Source organism: Meleagris gallopavo, chromosome 23 (genome assembly GCF_905368555.1).
Source record: "Meleagris gallopavo chromosome 23, MGAL_WU_HG_1.1, whole genome shotgun sequence".
NCBI classification, from domain to species: domain Eukaryota; kingdom Metazoa; phylum Chordata; class Aves; order Galliformes; family Phasianidae; genus Meleagris; species Meleagris gallopavo.
This window is the reverse complement of record NC_139426.1, coordinates 1053792-1071404: the sequence shown is the minus strand read 5'-3', so window position 1 is coordinate 1071404 and position 17613 is coordinate 1053792. Positions and strand designations below refer to the sequence as shown.

At 49.6% G+C, this 17613-nt stretch overlaps 1 protein-coding gene across 3 annotated transcripts in view; it reads left to right on the top strand.

Moving 5' to 3' along the window:
- PRDM16 (PR/SET domain 16) overlaps positions 1–17613 on the top strand; it is a 202571-nt gene that overhangs the window by 171412 nt on the left and 13546 nt on the right. For 2 of the 3 annotated variants that reach the window (XM_085242433.1, XM_085242432.1), the window contains exons 5-10: positions 1515–1617; positions 5081–5279; positions 7691–7838; positions 8044–8197; positions 10827–12228; positions 15201–15288. In XM_085242433.1, coding sequence (XP_085098559.1) covers positions 1515–1617; positions 5081–5279; positions 7691–7838; positions 8044–8197; positions 10827–12228; positions 15201–15288 — 2094 coding nt within the window. The remainder of the gene's footprint in view (positions 1–1514; positions 1618–5080; positions 5280–7690; positions 7839–8043; positions 8198–10826; positions 12229–15200; positions 15289–17613) is intronic. The other variant, XM_019622445.3, reaches the window with a different exon arrangement.

Below are 17613 nucleotides of genomic sequence, written 5' to 3'. Positions count from 1 at the left end.
ATCTATGGACCAGGCGGACCTTTCAGGTCGTGGTTTGTGTTTTGGGGCTCCGGTGTGTGCAGGGAAGGGCTGGGGTTGGGGCCGGGGCACTTTGGGAAGCTCTTTCTCTGCCGCCTGGTGCTGTTGGTGGCCGCTGCACCTTCTCTGTGGCCTCTCCTGCTGGCTCGCATTCCTCCTCTCGCACTCCAATAACCGCAATCAAAGCACAGAGCGCCCTTTGGGGACGGACATCGCACCGCGCTTCTCCCACCCGGGAGGGCTGGAAGCGGTGCGGGGCTGTGCGGGGCTGTGCGGGGCTGTGCGGGGCTGTGCGGGGCTGTGCGGGGCTGTGCGGGGCTGTGCGGGCGGAGCGTGCCCCCTGGTGGGACCGGGCGGGATGGGATGCGATGGGACGGACGGACGGGGCGGCCGCACTCGGAGGTTCGGCTGCGGTTCGGGCTCGAGGCTGGGAGGTCCCAGGGAGTCCCGGAGCAACGCAGGAGAAATGGCATGGCTGTAACGAGAGCTGGTAGGGATGCGCTCAGGGAACGCAGGAGATGGGGCAGCGTGCTGGCTGCAGTGCGGGCAGTGAGCCTGCGGGGGGGTTCTGAATTCAGTCCTGAGAAGTGGAGCAAAGGGACCCGAAGAGCAGCGCAGTGCTGTCAGCAGCACCCGTGGGCTGTGATGGTTTGGGGTCTTTATTCCCCGTGGGCACAGAGGGAGCTGAGAGCTGCTCTGGGTGAATTCTGGTTGATATCCCAGAGAAGAGTGTTGTGCGTTGCTGTTGGAGGGAGAGCAAAGAGATCCTTGCAGTTAATGCCTCGTGTCTGCTGGGTTCTAGCAGTGTTCCGTAGCAGAGGGAGGGGTTTGGTGGACTCTGAGAGTTTGGTGAACTCCTGGGAGGGCACAGAGCCCTGGGATGCACGGGGCCGTGGCGCAAACTCCCACCTCCTATTGCTGTGCTTTCTGGTTTCCTTCCTCATCAAAACCATTCCTCACAGCTCACGCGGGCACTGAGATGGGGCACACAGCTGGGAGGGGTCTGAGCTCTGAAAACAGATCCCACCACTGGTAGAAGTGGGCTGGTTTGTGTGCTGGAGTTGAGTGCGGTCCTTGGGTTCCAGGTGAGAACAACCCACAAAAGAAGGGTGTGAGGGTGATGCTCTGTGATCACGAGGCCCGTTTGGGCTTAGAGAAGCAGAGACTTAAGTGCTTCAATTCCATCAGGCTAATCATCCCTTTGCTGTAACGAATACACGGAGCGCGGAGGAGGTAGGAGAAACAATAGGAAGATCTTTGTGTAATTTGAATGAGGGAGGCTGTTACTGTAAATACTACTTTGTGGTCCAAACTGCGTGAAACTTGACGTGCACGGAGTAAAATAAAGGCAGGAGAAAGAGCTCTTAGTAGCAATTATGCAAATCAAGTGACAGCCCCCCCTGTTAGCTGGAATAATTTGAGTTATTGGTTAAAAATGTAAAGCGCACATCTTTGCATATTTAACATGTCTCTCAATTTCTGTTTCTGCTTCGCAGATCTATTATAAAGTTATTAAGGAAATCGAGCCAGGAGAAGAGCTCTTGGTTTGTGCCAAGGAAGGCAGCTATTCCCTGGGGAACATGGCACCCAGCATGGAAGGTAAGGCAGTGTGCTGCACCCTCAGCACTGTGTGAGAGCCTCCATCCGTGCCCCAGGTGGCCCTGCACCTTCAGCAGCCGCTCATTTTTCGGCTTATTTCACTCCTCGCTGATGAAGTCGTTGTGTTGGTCGAAGCTGGGTTGGGTGGGGGTAACCTGGGCCAGTGGTTGGCACCCCTTGGAGGTCCCCTCCCACCCAGGGCATCCCATGGCTCTCGGTCTCAGTGACAGCAGGGTGCAGGGCTGGTGCTGCTCACTGAAGGAGAAGTTCCCCGGGCTGCCCAAGTGACACCCAGCACACCAAGCACTGCTCGCTTCCTCGTGTGTTTTCCTCTGAATGCACTGCTGCTCATTTCTGGAGCACGCGGGCCGTGGAAAAGCCCTTTGTGCTCCCCACGTTAGGTGTTTCCTGGTAAGGCAGGGTCTTTGGTAAGCTCTTAGCTGGAACCGTTGCTCTGCAGAATGAACAGCAGGGATGCAAGTCATTTTACCTGGCCATCCCACAACCCATTTATTTTCCTTTGCCTGTGTATGATTCGATTTCGGGTTTGCAGTGCAGCACACCAGCAGTGTGGAACAGCTCTCACAGTGCAGCGGTGCACCCAGGGATCTCCAAACAGCAGCTGCCCCCTCTCCAAGAGTTCAGCTTCGGAATTACTGTCTCAGTTTTCTCCCTGCAAGGAAGTGAATCATTTTCTTGAGATGGACACAGAGGTGGATGGTTCCTGCACGACACTGTGATGCAGCTCTGTGTCCCTTTCTGGTACCTCAGAGACACTGGAAAGAAAACTCCGCACCAGTTTGTATTTGTTTCCAACAGGCTTTTGTGTGGATGTGCAGAAAGTGCTCCTTGTTTTCCATCTTTGCCATTCTATAATGTTTATCTGTGTCTTCCTGTGCTTTTGCCACATAATTGCTTTCAAATTGTAACAGGCCAGCGTTAAATATTTGACTTCTTAATACTTGTGACTTTCGGTAATGCTCTCTTCCTGCTGCCTGCACCCCCATTTCGCCTCAGAATTAACAAGAAAGAAAATGCAAAATTGTTCCACGGGAAGATAATTATCATAAAAATCTTTTATCCAAACCCCAGCCAAACACAGCAGACCCCTTATCACTGCAGGAATTTTGAGTAGGGCACTTGAACTCCTTTGAGATTCAAGTCTGGTAGATTAGCATGTAGATGCCACATAATTGTGTTCCCCTTGGTTTCTCTGAAAGCTATTAAGCACTGATTTATTTTTCTGTTGCATTCCTGCTTTGTCCTGAGTGTTACTGATGGAACTTTAGATAGACACATATAACCATAGATTTGACAAACAAGACATAGAGAGCAGGCAGCAATTTTTTGTTACTGGATTTCTCTTTTCTTTTCATCTCCTTCTCCTCCATAAGGCACTGAGGCAGGAACTGCTTTTGAAGGGCAGTATTTGTACTTGCAGCACCCTTGGAAGGAGAAAGAACCCGCATGAGAACTTGTTTAGAAGGGCGATATTTTTATTTGTGATGCCGAAGGGAAGAAAAACTGCTTTAATGAACCTGAAGTGTAGGAACTGAGTGTCACATCTAAAGGCACAGAGCAGAGCGGGTCGGGTGAGCTCCGTTCCCAGCTCCTTTGTGCTGGGGTGGTTTTGCAGGGTGATGTGCTGGCCCAAAGCCCACAGCTTTGAGATCTGATTCCTAATATTCTGCAATCTGGCAACCAGGATGCAGTGTTGGGCACTGGCATGGCCAGCCACCCTGCAGCCAGGCATTGCCTCAGTGCCAGAGGAACGCCTGCAGGCAGTGACAGTATGGACAGCATGTGACTCTGAGAGTTTTAATCATATATATATGTATAGATCAGTCCTTTAAAAATACCTTTTTCTAAATCCAGATATTCTGGGGGAAATAAAAGCATTTCTTTCCCTATTATCAATCTCTTCTACCTATAGCAGAAGCTGTTGCACTTGCCACTAGCAGAGGAGCGTTGGTGGTGGTGCAGCCGGAGCCATATGGAACAGACAGTGCTTTTTGGGCTCACTGCTGTGCCACAGCTGGGTCTCTAAAATGCAAATGCTGGATGTTCAGGGGAGCTTCTGTGGGTTGAGCTGTGAGGAGGGGAGCCCTGTGTTTGCTGATTGAGCTCCTGGGCAGACCTGCCCCACGTCGGCTGCTCTGCCCATCCCATCCCCTGCCCCACTCCTTGCCCCATAGCCTGTCTGTGCCAGACCTGCTTCCAGTCCCTAACCACATGCAGGTGGAGTCTGAAACGCTGCTATCTAACTTCATGTGCTCCATGCTATAGGTGAGGTGAAACACAACAACAAAACATAACGTGATACTTCAATTCCTTTTTTCTTTCCTTTGGTTTTTTTTTTTTCCCCTATGAAAAGCAGTTTGCGTTTTTTTTTTAATGTTAGGTTATACACAGCCTCTCCCTGGTGCTAGGTGGGTCCTTATGTCCTTATTTCCAGGTTTCCTTCCCCAGGGGCTTAAAACACATGAGAGGCACTTTAATGCTGTTCTACAAGCTGCCTGTAAGCAGAATTTCTGTAAGGAGCAGAATGGGGCTGATGCACAGCTCTGGGATAATGCTGGTACCCATGCAGAGCATGCCAGCAGCCAGAATGAGTTGAAAAGAGGGAAGGATAGGTGTGTTTTCTGCTCTTAGCAATCCTTGTCTCAGTTAAAAATGCATCCTCCTGCCCAGCATCCCATCACTCCTCCATCCCAGCGTGGGCATGGGGCAGCCCCACCGCCACGTTCCTTCTTGCCCCACCTCTCAGTGAGTTCATTTCCACTCATCCCCCCCCGGGCAGCGTGGCTGACCACGGGCTTTCCTCTTTGAAAGTGAAGTTCTCAGAAAAAGAGCACAGCACAGTGCGGGTGGAGCTGCAGAGCCCTGTGCTGTCCCCACTCTGTGCTGGAAAATGTACAGCTCTGCGCCGGTTGTTTGACTTGGCGCTGTGGTCAGGATGCTGCCTTGTAAACTTAATAATAGCTGCCCTTTTTTTAATTTGTTTGACCTTGACTACAATAATTTATTACGTGCATTAGAACTTGATGTGTTTTTCTTTTTCTTTGGGGGGAAAAAAAATAGCGCACAGCACAACAGCGATGACTTGGGCTCCCTTTCCTTTCCCTCCGCAGTGCTCTGGTTCCCAACTCTGCTGCCCACGGAGGACAGCGGTCAGAGGGCACCAGCCCTGAGCTGGGCATGGCATGCTTCTTCCTTTCCTTTCCTGGTGGCCCCGTTGGAGGAAGATCTCATTTGTTCTTTCCACCACATGCTGCCCTGCCTGTGCCGGGCTTTCCTTGAGTGCTTAAAGCGAAACCCTTCTGCTGTCACTTGCAGATCTCCTGTTTGGTGGTTTGAATGACCTCACAGAGTACTAAATTTTCTTTACAAGCACAACACTGGGTGAAATAGAATATTGGAATGTCCTGACCCACAATCAGAGTGACCTGTCTGTCTGTTCCAGAGGAGCACACGTTCCGCTGCGAGGACTGCGATGAGCTTTTCCAGTCCAAGCTGGACCTGCGGCGGCACAAGAAGTACGCGTGCAGCGCGGTGAGCTCGCTCTATGAGACACTGAATGATGACATCAAGCAGGAGGGCCTCGGCGACGGGCAGGTCTTCGAGTGCAAGGACTGCGAGAGGATGTTCCCCAACAAGTACAGGTACGGGGCTCGGGGTCTCGTGCTTTGGGCACTGCCCCTGGTGTGGGGAGTGAGGGTCTGGGTGGGCGCTGGGTGGCTCAGGGTACAGCAGGAGTGTGCCTTGCCTTCCTCCTGCCCGCCCCGATAGGGCTCAGCAGAGCATTTGGATGCCGTGAGCTGTCGGATAGCTTTCAGTCTCCCCTGGCTTCCATAGGCTGCAGTGTTTCCCTGCCCCATCAGCAGCTGTGCCAGGGCTCTGCCTGCTCTCTGAGTTCCCCGTGACCTTCCCAGGGCTGGCACAGGGATGGTGTCTGGTCAGCAGCTCGGTGTCACCTGCTCCCCTCTGACGTCCTTCTGAGGGCACAGCACTGTGACGTGCTGCCACTGTTTGCAGCACGGATTTTATCTGACGCAATTCTTGGCTCTTTGAGATCAGTGGGTTTAAAGAGGCTTTGTCATACTAAGAACTCTGACGTGGTCACGAGCTCCTCCTTAATCTTGCAGAAGCAATCTACAGTTCTTTTCCCAACACATCCTTTTTTTTTTTTTTTTTTTTTTTAAATTGTTCATAAAAGTACTTCTTGTTTTTGTAATAGAGCTGAGGAACAGAAAAAGAGCAAAATAAGACATTCAGATATTCTCCATCTTTTTTTAATTTACAATGATGATTGAATTATTTTTCTAAGACAACTCTGAATAAGAATGGAGCTTCTTTAATGGGAAGATTCTTTTTCCCGCTGAAATTGAGCTGAACCATCTCTCAAACATGATATGATGGGAACAGAATGCAGCCTTAAAGCAGAGATCTTAGAGATTTCTGATTGATTTGCAGTGTGGTACTCACATGGTTCAATGGCAGGTGCCAGGTACTAAAAAATGCTAGGGATTTTTCCAGCTTTGCTTCTTGTTATGAATCACTCCACGACTGTGCATCCGGAGCCTGTAACACCTAGGCTGGTTTTCAAGGTTTTCATTGGTTCAAAGTCAGGTGGAGTGGCTGTGGTTGTGCTGAGGGGTGAAGAACAGAACACTAAGGGCTTTCTATATATGTAGACAATACGAAGTTTCGGGTTGTTTTTTCCAACAGGGAAAAATAGAGTCAGCAACGTCAGTGTGTGCTCTGCACGCTGACATGTTTAGCAGAGCTGGGGAGCACTCCCACATCTATCCCTCCCCCATCAATCCGCTGTATGTACTGAGAAGCCCAATCCAGCTCTAAATAAATCTGGTCAGCACACCTTGATAGTCTCAGAATTTCTCAGAAGTTAATGCAGATCAAATCAAGAGTGCCTCTGGGGAACTGAAATTGAGCATTTAGCAGCTGACTAAATAAATAAACGTTTGGCTAATCCCAGTAGGTACTGCCTCTAACCAGCATATTAGTTTGTCCATATTTGCTCTAAATAAACTCACGAATCACAGCGAACAGGAGCGTATTTTTATACATGTGCATGCAAAGTATGCATTTCTTTGTGCACCTAAAGAATTTTGTGGCGTAAAGAGCAGCATTTATTTAGCGAGATGAATATTGCTTCTTCAGAACGAGTGGATTGTCAGTTGATAAGGGCCGGGCTCAGGAGTGTTTTGTATCAGAACTTGGTGGGGCTGGTTTTGGGGGAGGGCAGGTGCTGACTGCTCGCTGTGGTCCAGCAGTGATGGCAGAGCGGCCTTCTGCATGGCTGCCCTTCTTTGAGTGCTGTGGATGCCTTTGGACTTGAAGGCAGCTCAGTGCAATCAGTCCGTGCACCAAAAGCACGTGTTGTGTTCCTTCCTGCCCCTTGGTATGGCAGGACCACGAGCCAGCAGCGGTGCTGGGCAGAGGGGAGGGCAGGCAGCCGTGCATTGCTTGGTGCAGCCATCCCAGCCATGGCCCGCGTCCAGCAGCCGCCTCGCTTCGCCATCGTCCTCCTGCTTGGAGGGAGGCTGCCAGTTGGCAGGAGCTGAGATCGCCGGCTTTGGTAATAAAAGATGTCTGACATTTAGAAGTGAAATGTGTTTGCACCTCATCGTGTTTCTTTCCAACGTTAAATTGCTCTGTTCTGGGAAGCTGCAGGCTTTGTGCCTGTGTGGATGGCAAGGCGATAGCCTCGGCAGCGGCCGTGCATATCTTGTCTTTCCCTGTGGGGATGCTGCAGGAATTCTGCTCACAAAGTGCTCCTTTTTCCTGCCGGGACCCCGGGGGCTCAGGCCTGGTTTTATCTTCCCTTGTGAAAAGTCACCAAACCCGTCCGCTTTTTGAGGCAGAGAGGGTGTTTTCCATCTGTGAAATGAATACCAGAACCGTGTGTATGGCCGCCGCTCTCAGTGCCTGCATCGTGAGCCCGGAGCGGCTTCTCCTTTGTCAGTGTGGGTCACTGCTCCGTCTGGAGCACTGCGTGGGGCAGGCCTGGCTCTGCAGTCCCCCCACACACAGCCGTGTCTCTCCTCCCAAGCCTGGAGCAGCACATGGTGATCCACACCGAGGAGCGGGAGTACAAATGCGACCAGTGCCCCAAGGCCTTCAACTGGAAATCCAACCTGATCCGCCACCAGATGTCTCACGACAGCGGGAAGCGCTTCGAGTGTGAAAACTGTGTTAAGGTGGGGAGCTTCTGCTGGAGAACCCTGGGGCTGGGGCTGGGGTTACGGCTTGGGTTACGGCTGGGCTTGGGGTTGGGGCTGTGGCTGGGCTTGGTGTTGGGCACCATCCCGTACCCTGGATCCAGGCTCAGCGTGGCCCCCAGCAGCCTCTCTTTCTGCCTCTTCCCGCTTGGTTTCCACACCCTGAAGGTGTTTTCTCTTCCAGGTGTTTACTGACCCCAGTAACCTCCAGCGGCACATCCGTTCCCAGCACGTTGGAGCACGAGCCCACGCCTGCCCAGACTGCGGCAAAACCTTTGCCACCTCGTCTGGCCTCAAACAGCACAAGCACATTCACAGCACTGTCAAACCTTTCATATGTAAGTTGTCATGGCCATCACGGAGCCCCGGCTCCTGCTGTAATTGCACGTATCCTGCAGGGCCCCCCAGTCCTCCCTGTCCCTCTGTCAGCAGCTGCCGTAATTTTATAGGTCAGAGAATGAGATGAACTTATTTTTTTTTTTTTTTTTTTTTTGCATGCTCCCTGTTTTTTCAGTAAACATTCATGGCAGTTTTTGACTTTCTTGACAAGTTAAAAGCTGAGTCTCTCAGCAGTCCCAGCGATGCTATTTTCTCATCTCTTTTCTTTCTCTCTCTTATTTTTTTTTTTCCCCCATAATAACTTTGAGTGTTCACGTTGGTGACATAAGTAAACACCTGGCACAGCCTGCCCAGAGCGTTTCCTTGGGTCCTGCAACCCACAGTGCAGATTTTGGGGTAGCATCAGAGATGAGTTTTTAAGAGTTTTATTTTTCCTTCTTTATTTACTTCATGTTTCATCTAGATCATGCTTGGAAACCAAATAAATAGCAGATTAACTGTCCTTAGTGCTCACTGTAGAGGAATATTTCTAAAGAAGGGTTTTCCCTCGAGGGCCATTTGTCTCCTTTCTTGTCATTTTGGGGCTGTATATTGTTTTAATTGACACAGCACCTATGGGATTTTGATAACTGTGTGGGTTGTGACACAACAAAGCCATGGAAACTTTAGGGACTGCTTCCTGACACTCTTCAAAAAGTGCCATTAAAGCACAGAGCGGGGTCTGGGTTTGATTCCAGGCTTTGATGTTACGGTAGGGAAGCCACTGAACCCACTTCTGCCTTTTTCCCTGTTGGTATAATGGGAACAGTATGCAGGGGTATCCTGGGAGGCTCGTTTCATTAGCGTGCTCTGAGATAATCAGATGGGTGTCAGCAGAGGAAGAAAAAACGCTCTTATTGCTCATTTTGATGCAATCTTTCATTTGATGACGGGCACATGAAAGAGATAATTTGAATCTCGTCGTATTGCCGCAGCGAGATGAATGATTTCTCCTCATAATCTCCTCACTCTCACCTCATAAGAATTAGGGAGTTGTCAGTCCAAATCAGCGTGTAAAGCAACTGAGGCCAACTCTGCCTAGTTCAGATGTACCAGGTGGAGCCACATGTGTTAATATGGAATCCATTAGCAACTTGAGGGGAGCTGTGAGGCAGGCTTCCCTGGAAAGGCTTTTTTTTATTGTTCAGAGGAACTTGGGATGGATTTTGTTGGGCTCCCTCCCCTACTATTGCACCTGGGCTTTGGATAAAATTGTATATACATGGGCATATATGTGTATATCTATATATACACACACATCAGGAGGCTGTAGCAAGTCTTCCTGGTGAGGCAAATGGAAGAGCCCCATTCTCTTGGAAAACGTCGCTTTTGTTATCTTCTGTTTTCTCACAATTTTTTGCTGCGTGGATACAGCATAACATCTTTTTTTTGTGCTATTGTGAATGCATACACTAAAAAATAGCACAAACACAGCCGTGAGCCAGTGCAAACTGACAGAAAGTGTGCTTGGTTGTGATACCATCTGTTGAAGCAGATTAACAATTTATTATCGACTGGAGTGTGTGTGTGTGTGTTGCAAGCCACGATACAGCATCCCCTGGCACATGGCAAGAGGATGATTAAAATTAGGGGTAATTCTGTTCTGGCAAGAAAAATATGCACGCATCTTTTAAATAAATCCACCCAAATGTGACGTTTCTTCAGAAATTATGAGTAATTTGAGAGGGAGCTCACACAGGGTGTCCTTGCACTTGGAAGGGTTTGCGCCCACTGGCTGGTTTGGACGTGCACAGGCCCTGTGGATGCTGGGCACGGTGATGATCCACTGAGTTTTGGGATGTTTGTTTCAATGAAAACAGTCGGTTTGTCCAACTTTAGTAATCTTTGCTTTGAACTTCAACAGAAAAGGCTTCTTTTGATGTTTTCAGAGCCGCCATTCACCTGTCTTGAGATACTCAAATACCAATGAAAATCCTAGAAATTAGAAAAGGAACAGAGGGAAAGTCAGGCTTCCATGTTCCTCTAAGTAAAAGTGAGAGGAAGGAAGGCAGGAGAGCTCAGTCATGGATCTGAGGGCTGAGCGTGGGCAGGATTTGGGTGCAGGTCCTTGCCTGCCTGCCTGCACAATGCGCCTTCCCTCTCTTTGTCTCAGCTTCCATGTTTACAAATTGGTGATAACAGAAGTTCTCCCGTGGAAGAAGTGTGTTAATTCACTCAGAAGTGGGGTTTATTCCTGTGTTGAAAGAGGCATTAGACAATAAAAAGTTACGGTGTTTGGATACATAGAAAAGTTTGGGTGGGATTTCTTTTTTCCCCCTTTATGCTCTTCCTTCCACACCAGCAAAGTCTGTAGGTGAAAGCGGTCGTAAAAAATCACGTTTTGAAAGCTCTGTATTTACAGATCATTAAAGAGGGCGGTGAGGTAGTGTTAGCTTAGCACTGCCAGCCGTGCTAATTCAGCAAATACAGCCTCGGCCCCACCGAACGGAGCTCTGGCTGGCAAGGCATTTATGGAACATCCCTACGGCGTGGTCACTTAATGGTATTGAAGAAAGCACTTAGCTCGCTCCGTCCCATTTCCTGTTAATTTCATATTGCTTTTGTTGTTGGTTTCTGTTGATGCTTTAGGTGAGGTCTGTCACAAATCCTACACGCAGTTCTCCAACCTCTGCCGTCACAAGCGGATGCACGCGGACTGTCGCACCCAAATCAAGTGCAAGGACTGCGGGCAGATGTTCAGCACTACCTCCTCTCTCAACAAGCACCGGCGCTTCTGCGAGGGCAAGAACCATTACAACCCCGGGGGCATTTTTGCCCCGGGCCTCCCCTTAACGCCCACCTCCATGATGGACAAATCCAAGCCCTCTCCCAACCTCAACCATGCCAGCTTGGGATTTAACGATTATTTTCCATCCCGTCCCCACCCGGGGGGTCTTCCGTTCTCACCCGCCCCCCCAGCGTTCCCTGCCCTCACTCCGGGATTCCCAGGGATTTTCCCACCATCTCTCTACCCCCGGCCCCCCTTGTTACCACCCACACAACTCCTCAAAAGTCCCCTCAACCACACCCAAGACGCAAAGCTTCCCAGCCCCCTCGGGAACCCTGCGCTTCCCCTGATCTCAGCGGTGAGCAACAGCAACCAGGCCGCCTCGGCAGAAGAGAAATGTGAAAGCAGCCTGGAGAACTCCTACCTGGAGAAGCTAAAAGCCAGGAACAGTGACATGTCCGACGGCAGCGACTTCGAGGACGTCAACACAACCACGGGCACAGACCTGGATACCACCACTGGCACCGGCTCTGACCTGGACAGTGACGCGGAGAGCGACAGGGACAAAACAAAAGATAAGAGCAAACAGATGGAGAGCAAGCCGGACTTTGTCAGCAGCTCTGTGTCGGCGAGCTCCACCAACAACACAAGCGAGATCCCTCTCTTCTATTCTCAGCATTCCTTCTTTCCTCCCCCAGAAGAGCACCTGCTGCCCACCACGGGAGCAGCTAATGACTCTATTAAGGCTATCGCCTCCATCGCAGAGAAGTATTTTGGGCCTGGCTTTATGGGGATGCAGGAGAAAAAGATGGGTTCGCTCCCGTATCATTCCATGTTTCCGTTTCAGTTCCTCCCCAACTTCCCCCATTCACTCTACCCTTTCACGGAGCGAACCCTCAATCACAACTTGCTGGTCAAGGCAGAACCAAAGTCACCCAGGGACCTCCACAAAGTGGGCAGCACCAGCTCGGAGTCACCCTTCGATCTCACCACAAAGCCAAAAGAGATAAAGCCAATCCTGCCACCGCCGAAGGTCCTGCCAGCCCCGTCCTCAGGGGAGGAGCAGCCACTGGATCTGAGCATCGGCAACCGCATCCGAGCCAGTCAGAATGGAGGGAGAGAGCCACGGAAGAACCACATTTATGGGGAAAGGAAACTAATGGCAAGTGAAGTCTTACCCAAGATTTCCCAGTCTCAGCTGCCTCAGCAACCATCCCTGCATTATGCAAAGCCATCACCCTTTTTCATGGATCCCATCTACAGGTATTAACATACCCTGCCTTAATTGTTTCCTCTAATGAGGAAACAATTCATGTGTTTTAAATGGTTTTCGAGCTGGCATCATCACTCGAGGCGGATCTGGATGTGGGTTGTTCAGGAAGAGCAGCGCATGTCCGATAGGCTCAGTGTGTCCATACAGCCTGGCAGTGCTTGCCTGCCCTCCATCACAGCACGCTGAGTTTTCTGAATCGAAAGGGCTGAATAATTGAAAGGAGTGCTCGTAATCAATATGTATAAAGAACACATCCTTATTTTGATAAAGAAGAAACTTGACCTATTAAAGGACTCTCCCACGAGCCAACGCTAAGATGGCACTTCTGCTGGGGAAATTCCAGAGGTTTGATTTGATAAGAATGCAGAGTTCAGATGCCTCAGAGCCCGGGCTCTCATGGCTTGGGAATGAGTCAGGAGCCCTGGGAGTCTGCAAATGCAGCTCTCCCACTCACTTCTGTGATGGCCCTTTGTGAGCCACTTCACCTTTTTTTTTTTTTTTTTTTTTTTTTTCCCTCCCCACCTCCCTTTTTCTTTATAATTCCTTCTTCAGTTCATAGGAACTGCTGTTGCAGACTCAGCCTTGCGAAATGTTTTTAAGGCTGGAGTAGCAAGTACTGTGTAAATACATGGTAGAGTATTATCTCGACTCTCCCAGAGGCATGCATTGTTCTTAAAAGATGCTTAAAAGATGGGTTTTCTAGTTTCACTTTGCACAGAAGGGTTTTGGGGAGAGGTGTGATGCATTGTGTTGCTCCTCTGGTAAGCTGTGCATGGAAAGGGGAGTAGGTGAAGTTATCCAAGTGCCAGTTAGACTTCCAGAAGGAATGAATTGAGAAGGTGTAAAGGAGGGGTTTGTGTCTGTTTCTAAAGGGGAAGGGCTGTGAGCTTTCGAAGATTAGCATAGCAGTGAGCCTGCATGCAGCATTGCCATCACTGCCCAGAGATGCAGTTGTCACCGAGCAAATACCACTTACTGGTTCTTAGAAAGGAGGCAGCCCAAACCAGCTTCGTTTAGACATTAACCTGGCTGTTAATTAATTCCCTCTTAGCACACATGAACTGTTTCATAGCCGTGGGTTCGACCCAGTGGGCTCCATGTCTGATTGGGCACTCAGCTCTTGCTCAGACCAGTGGGTATTTCTGGAGTTAGTGTGCTGCAGGGCTGCATAGAGCCCAGTGGTGCCCAGGCTGCTGGCAGGGGATGGGTTGTGCTGCAGTCGTGGTTTCGTAGCGCTGGAAAGGCTCAGCATCACCGCAGGGCTGTGGTGTCAGCACTGGGATGGGTTGTCAGAGCCTTCAAAGGAGCGGCTCATGGCGAGGTGGAACAGCACCTATGTCACTGCCTTGCTGCTGCTGGATGGCTGATAACTGTGGGAAAAAATGATGTCAATGCATAGCGGGGCCAAGGAGCTGTCAGCTGAGATGAGGATTAGTGAGCCCTCGGTGCTGCCGCTGGGAGAGCGGCTCTCGCTGTGCCAGCTCTCGGGGCTGATGCTGTCACAGCCTGCACGCTGCCCATCCGCGATGGGAAGGGCTGCATCACGAGCTGGGGTGTGTAACGTGGGCCTGGCGTGGGCATCTCCTGGGGAAGGAAGGCAGAAGGGCTGATGTACGTAGTCTGTTACTCATTGATGCAGGAAAAAACGTAGAGACGTGGGGTAGGGAGGCAAAAACTGGGAGTATGAGTAGGGTTGCGCCACCTCTGGGCAGGCTCATGGAATGTTAAAACAACACGGGCTGCAAAAGCAGCTGCCAATTAAAATAGCAGCCCAGGGAAAAGCATAAAGGCCCAAAAGACAGATGGAAGGGAAGGACGGGGCATCGCGCGCTGCATTCCAAGGGACGCGTACGGTTTTAGTAATACATTAAAATAGAAAGTCCATGGCAGAGCTGCTTGTGAATCAGACTCCTGATGTAATGAGCCAAACAGCCGAGCGTCCAAGTCCCAGCTCGAAAAAATATGGAAATATTTTGTTTCTAAACTTCTCTTTATCAGGCTCTCTCACATCATTTGGCTCCTTCCATTTTTCTCCCCAAGGCCACTTAAATCCTTGACATTTTCTCCTGGTGATATAATTTAATGCAGCCAGACAGCCTGAAATCAGGGCAGTTTTTAGCTCGGCCTCGTTAAGGTAACGTTCTCAGGCACTGGGCTGAGAAGATTGGCTTAACCCCATGGCGTGGCGTGGCCAATGGGTCATGAGCATCCTTTGCTTATGTCAGGCAGCAAGTTGCTTGGATTGCTGCAGCTGGGAGCACACCGACTCACGTTCTTTCCAAAGCACAGTAATTATGGGTGCACTGCAAACCCAGCTCTGCTCTTTTCTTCTACCGAAGAAAAAATAAATGCAGATTAAATACAGTTCACTAATTAGCGCTCTGCGTGACTCTTCTTTTAAACTATTTGGTAATTTGAGCCACGCACCAATCAGCTGAAATGTGGCAAAATGATTTGCTCTCATTTATGCTGGATGAACGTAGTTAGATGTGGAATGGGGATGGACTCCATTCCAGAGATTCAAAGATGCAGCTGCAGCTGTTGGGGCTACTTTCACGCAACGTTCCCCTGCAGGACATTGCAGATTCTCTTTCTGGGTGCTTCCACACCGTGGTTTTCCTGCAAGGAGAATATTTTGTGAAAGCACAGCCGGTTTTCTCAAAAATAGGGCTGTTTCTGTAAAGCAAGGTGCTCAGGGATGGAATATGTGAGGGGGCTGCAGTGCCATCAGAAGAGCTTGGGCTGCCGCCTCGCTTAGAAACCCCAACTGCTGCCCGAAGGAGGGGCTCTGTTTTCCACCGCCTGCTGTGGGTAATGTGTGGGTCATCATTAGTAGCATCCACCAGGAAGGGGAGAAAGATGTGTTAACAGGAGAACAGCCTCGTGGGTGTAGTTTAAATGTTCAGCTGCTCCTTTGCTGCTGTGCCCTGGAAGGTACGTAACCCTCTGTGTTGTTGTCCAGCAGGGTGGAGAAGCGGAAGGTGACAGACCCTGTGGGTGCCCTAAAGGAGAAGTACCTGCGACCCTCCCCGCTGCTATTCCACCCCCAGGTAAGGCACTACAGTAATAACTCAGTGCTGATTGAATGCCCAAGCTTTGTGATGGAGAAACGCAACGAGGTCGCTTGCATTTTCACCCTTCATTGCTCTTTTCACCCAAGGGTCCAGGATGCCAGAATTTTCCAGCAGTTATTTGAATGCTTACCTTGGGATAGCTAAACACTCCCCAGAATGGTGTAACTCTTTGTGCTCGTGATTCCCTGTTTCAGAATGCCCGGTGTGCTGTCAGTGCCCCCAGCCATCCCTGTCCCCCTGCTGGGAGCCCATTCCTGTACTCTTAGCTGCATTCACATGCATTGTTCTTGTCTGATAGCGTTTCCCACCTTAGATTAATAACTTGCAGGTTTGTGAAAGCTGGATCCTGGTTGCTTTCACAGCTAAACTTAGTTCCTTCATTGTTTTGCATCAGCCTCTGAGTTTGGTTAATAACTTCCCCTGATTTTTCCTCCATACAGGCTGGATAATGGTGACAGGCTGGCCAGGAACATCCTGTGTTTGTGTGAGTTAGAATGGTGGGGATATCTGCCTGTAAAGAATCTGATAGCAGGGAGGAGCTAGTGCAGCAAGGAACCCAACGAGACGATGAGAAACGTGGGGGCCCTGGGCAGCGGCCGACATTGGGTGGAAGGCTGTTAACATTGTTCCTGAAATCCTGACCACGTCCTCTTCCCATGGCAATGAAAAGATGTGGAAGGTCTGGTTATCTCTGATGGCTTATCACGCAGAATAGCCTAAAATTTACAATCGCTCGAGCCCGAAACTTCCTGATAACTGATTTTTAACGAAGGAGGCTGCTGTGTAATGATCACTTGGCCTCAAGAGTGGCCGTTCCCATGCTACAAACCAGTCAGATATCCCAAGGACCGAAGGTAGATGAGGGCAGCTCACTGGTTCAGGAGTATGTGAGAATTTTACTTGCCAGATCTCCATCCAGTGTTATCCTGGATATTTTCCTTAGCATGGTGATTTCAGAAGCTCTTGCTTCTGTCGTCTTCCATATAGCAGGTGGGTTGGAGGACCCTCCCTGTGTTTCTCCCATTCCAAGCCCACGTCTGCTCTCAGTCCTTTCTGTTCTGCATCTCCCAGAGGCCCTCGCTGCGATGCCAGCCAGCCAAAGCCATGCTAAAGCATCAGAAGGTGCTTGCTTTCTTACACTGAATTCCAGGCAACTTTCACTCCTTACCCAGTCGTAGACAGTCGTTGCTGCGCTGTGAGTTATTCACACATTGTCTATTTTAAATGAAACTCTGGACAGCGTAAATAAACGATGTAACTTTTTGATAACTTAATGGAGAACCTTTTCTCACCTGTTAAGTTTCTTTTTCTTCTCCCCATCTTTTTTATTATAACCAGGCAGTTGTTCCCTAAATAGCAAAGTGCCTTTAGCACTGGAGAGGCTATGGCCGGTGTTTAGAATTTTAAAATAAGCCTAGGGCTATCAAGCCAGCAAACATCTCTGACTAAGTGCCTAAAGAACAGGGCACAACAAAAGATATCTCCAGGTACTCCAGCAAAGGGCTGAGTGGCATAGCTCTGAAAGATCCGGATAGCATTTTAACGTGATGGTTTTGTTACATGACTGGCAGCTGGGGCAGAGCTTTTGCTGTAAATGATCAAGTAACCTTTTCAAGTGGCTGGCGCTAAGTATTACTTACTATTTATCATGGGCTGGGAGCCTCCAACTAAGGGGCTGCGGATCTATTATCGAGAAATGGGTTTTACTACTCCTCTTTTTTACTGCTTATGAATGGTTGTCAGCCTTCCACAATGTATTCTTTGGTGATTAAGACAACTTTTTTTTTTTTTTAATAGTCATACATTTTAAACAATATCTTGGCTCTCTTCCCCCCCATCCCCCCCCCCGAACCCAGTTTAATAAAGTGTAAACGTGCAAAAGGTCAGCCCTTCCTGTACAATAGAGCATCTACTTTTGATATATGGCTTCCTACTGCCTTCCGCTGCTCGCCGTCTCCCTGCTTGCTGTCTGCCTCCATTCAGGCTCCCACTGCCCCCATTGCTCCCTTCCCACTGATGTCATCCGCAGTAAAGAGGCAGCTTTATTGCTGCCTTGTTTGTTTTATCCCCATTTTCAGCGTGGTATCTCAAAGTGCTCTCAAGAGTGCATAAAACTGAACGCTGGAGACGTCAGTGCAGTCCTCCGAGCTGCTGTTCTCTCTTGGATTTGGATTTCCTGTTTTGCTTTAATGAAAGTAAAAGTGGGTTTTGGTTGGCTTTTTTTTTTTTCTTTTTTCTCTTTCAGGCAAGACTTTTGTGCACAAACTTTGCTTTCCAGCTCTCTTCTCGCCCTTTGTTGCT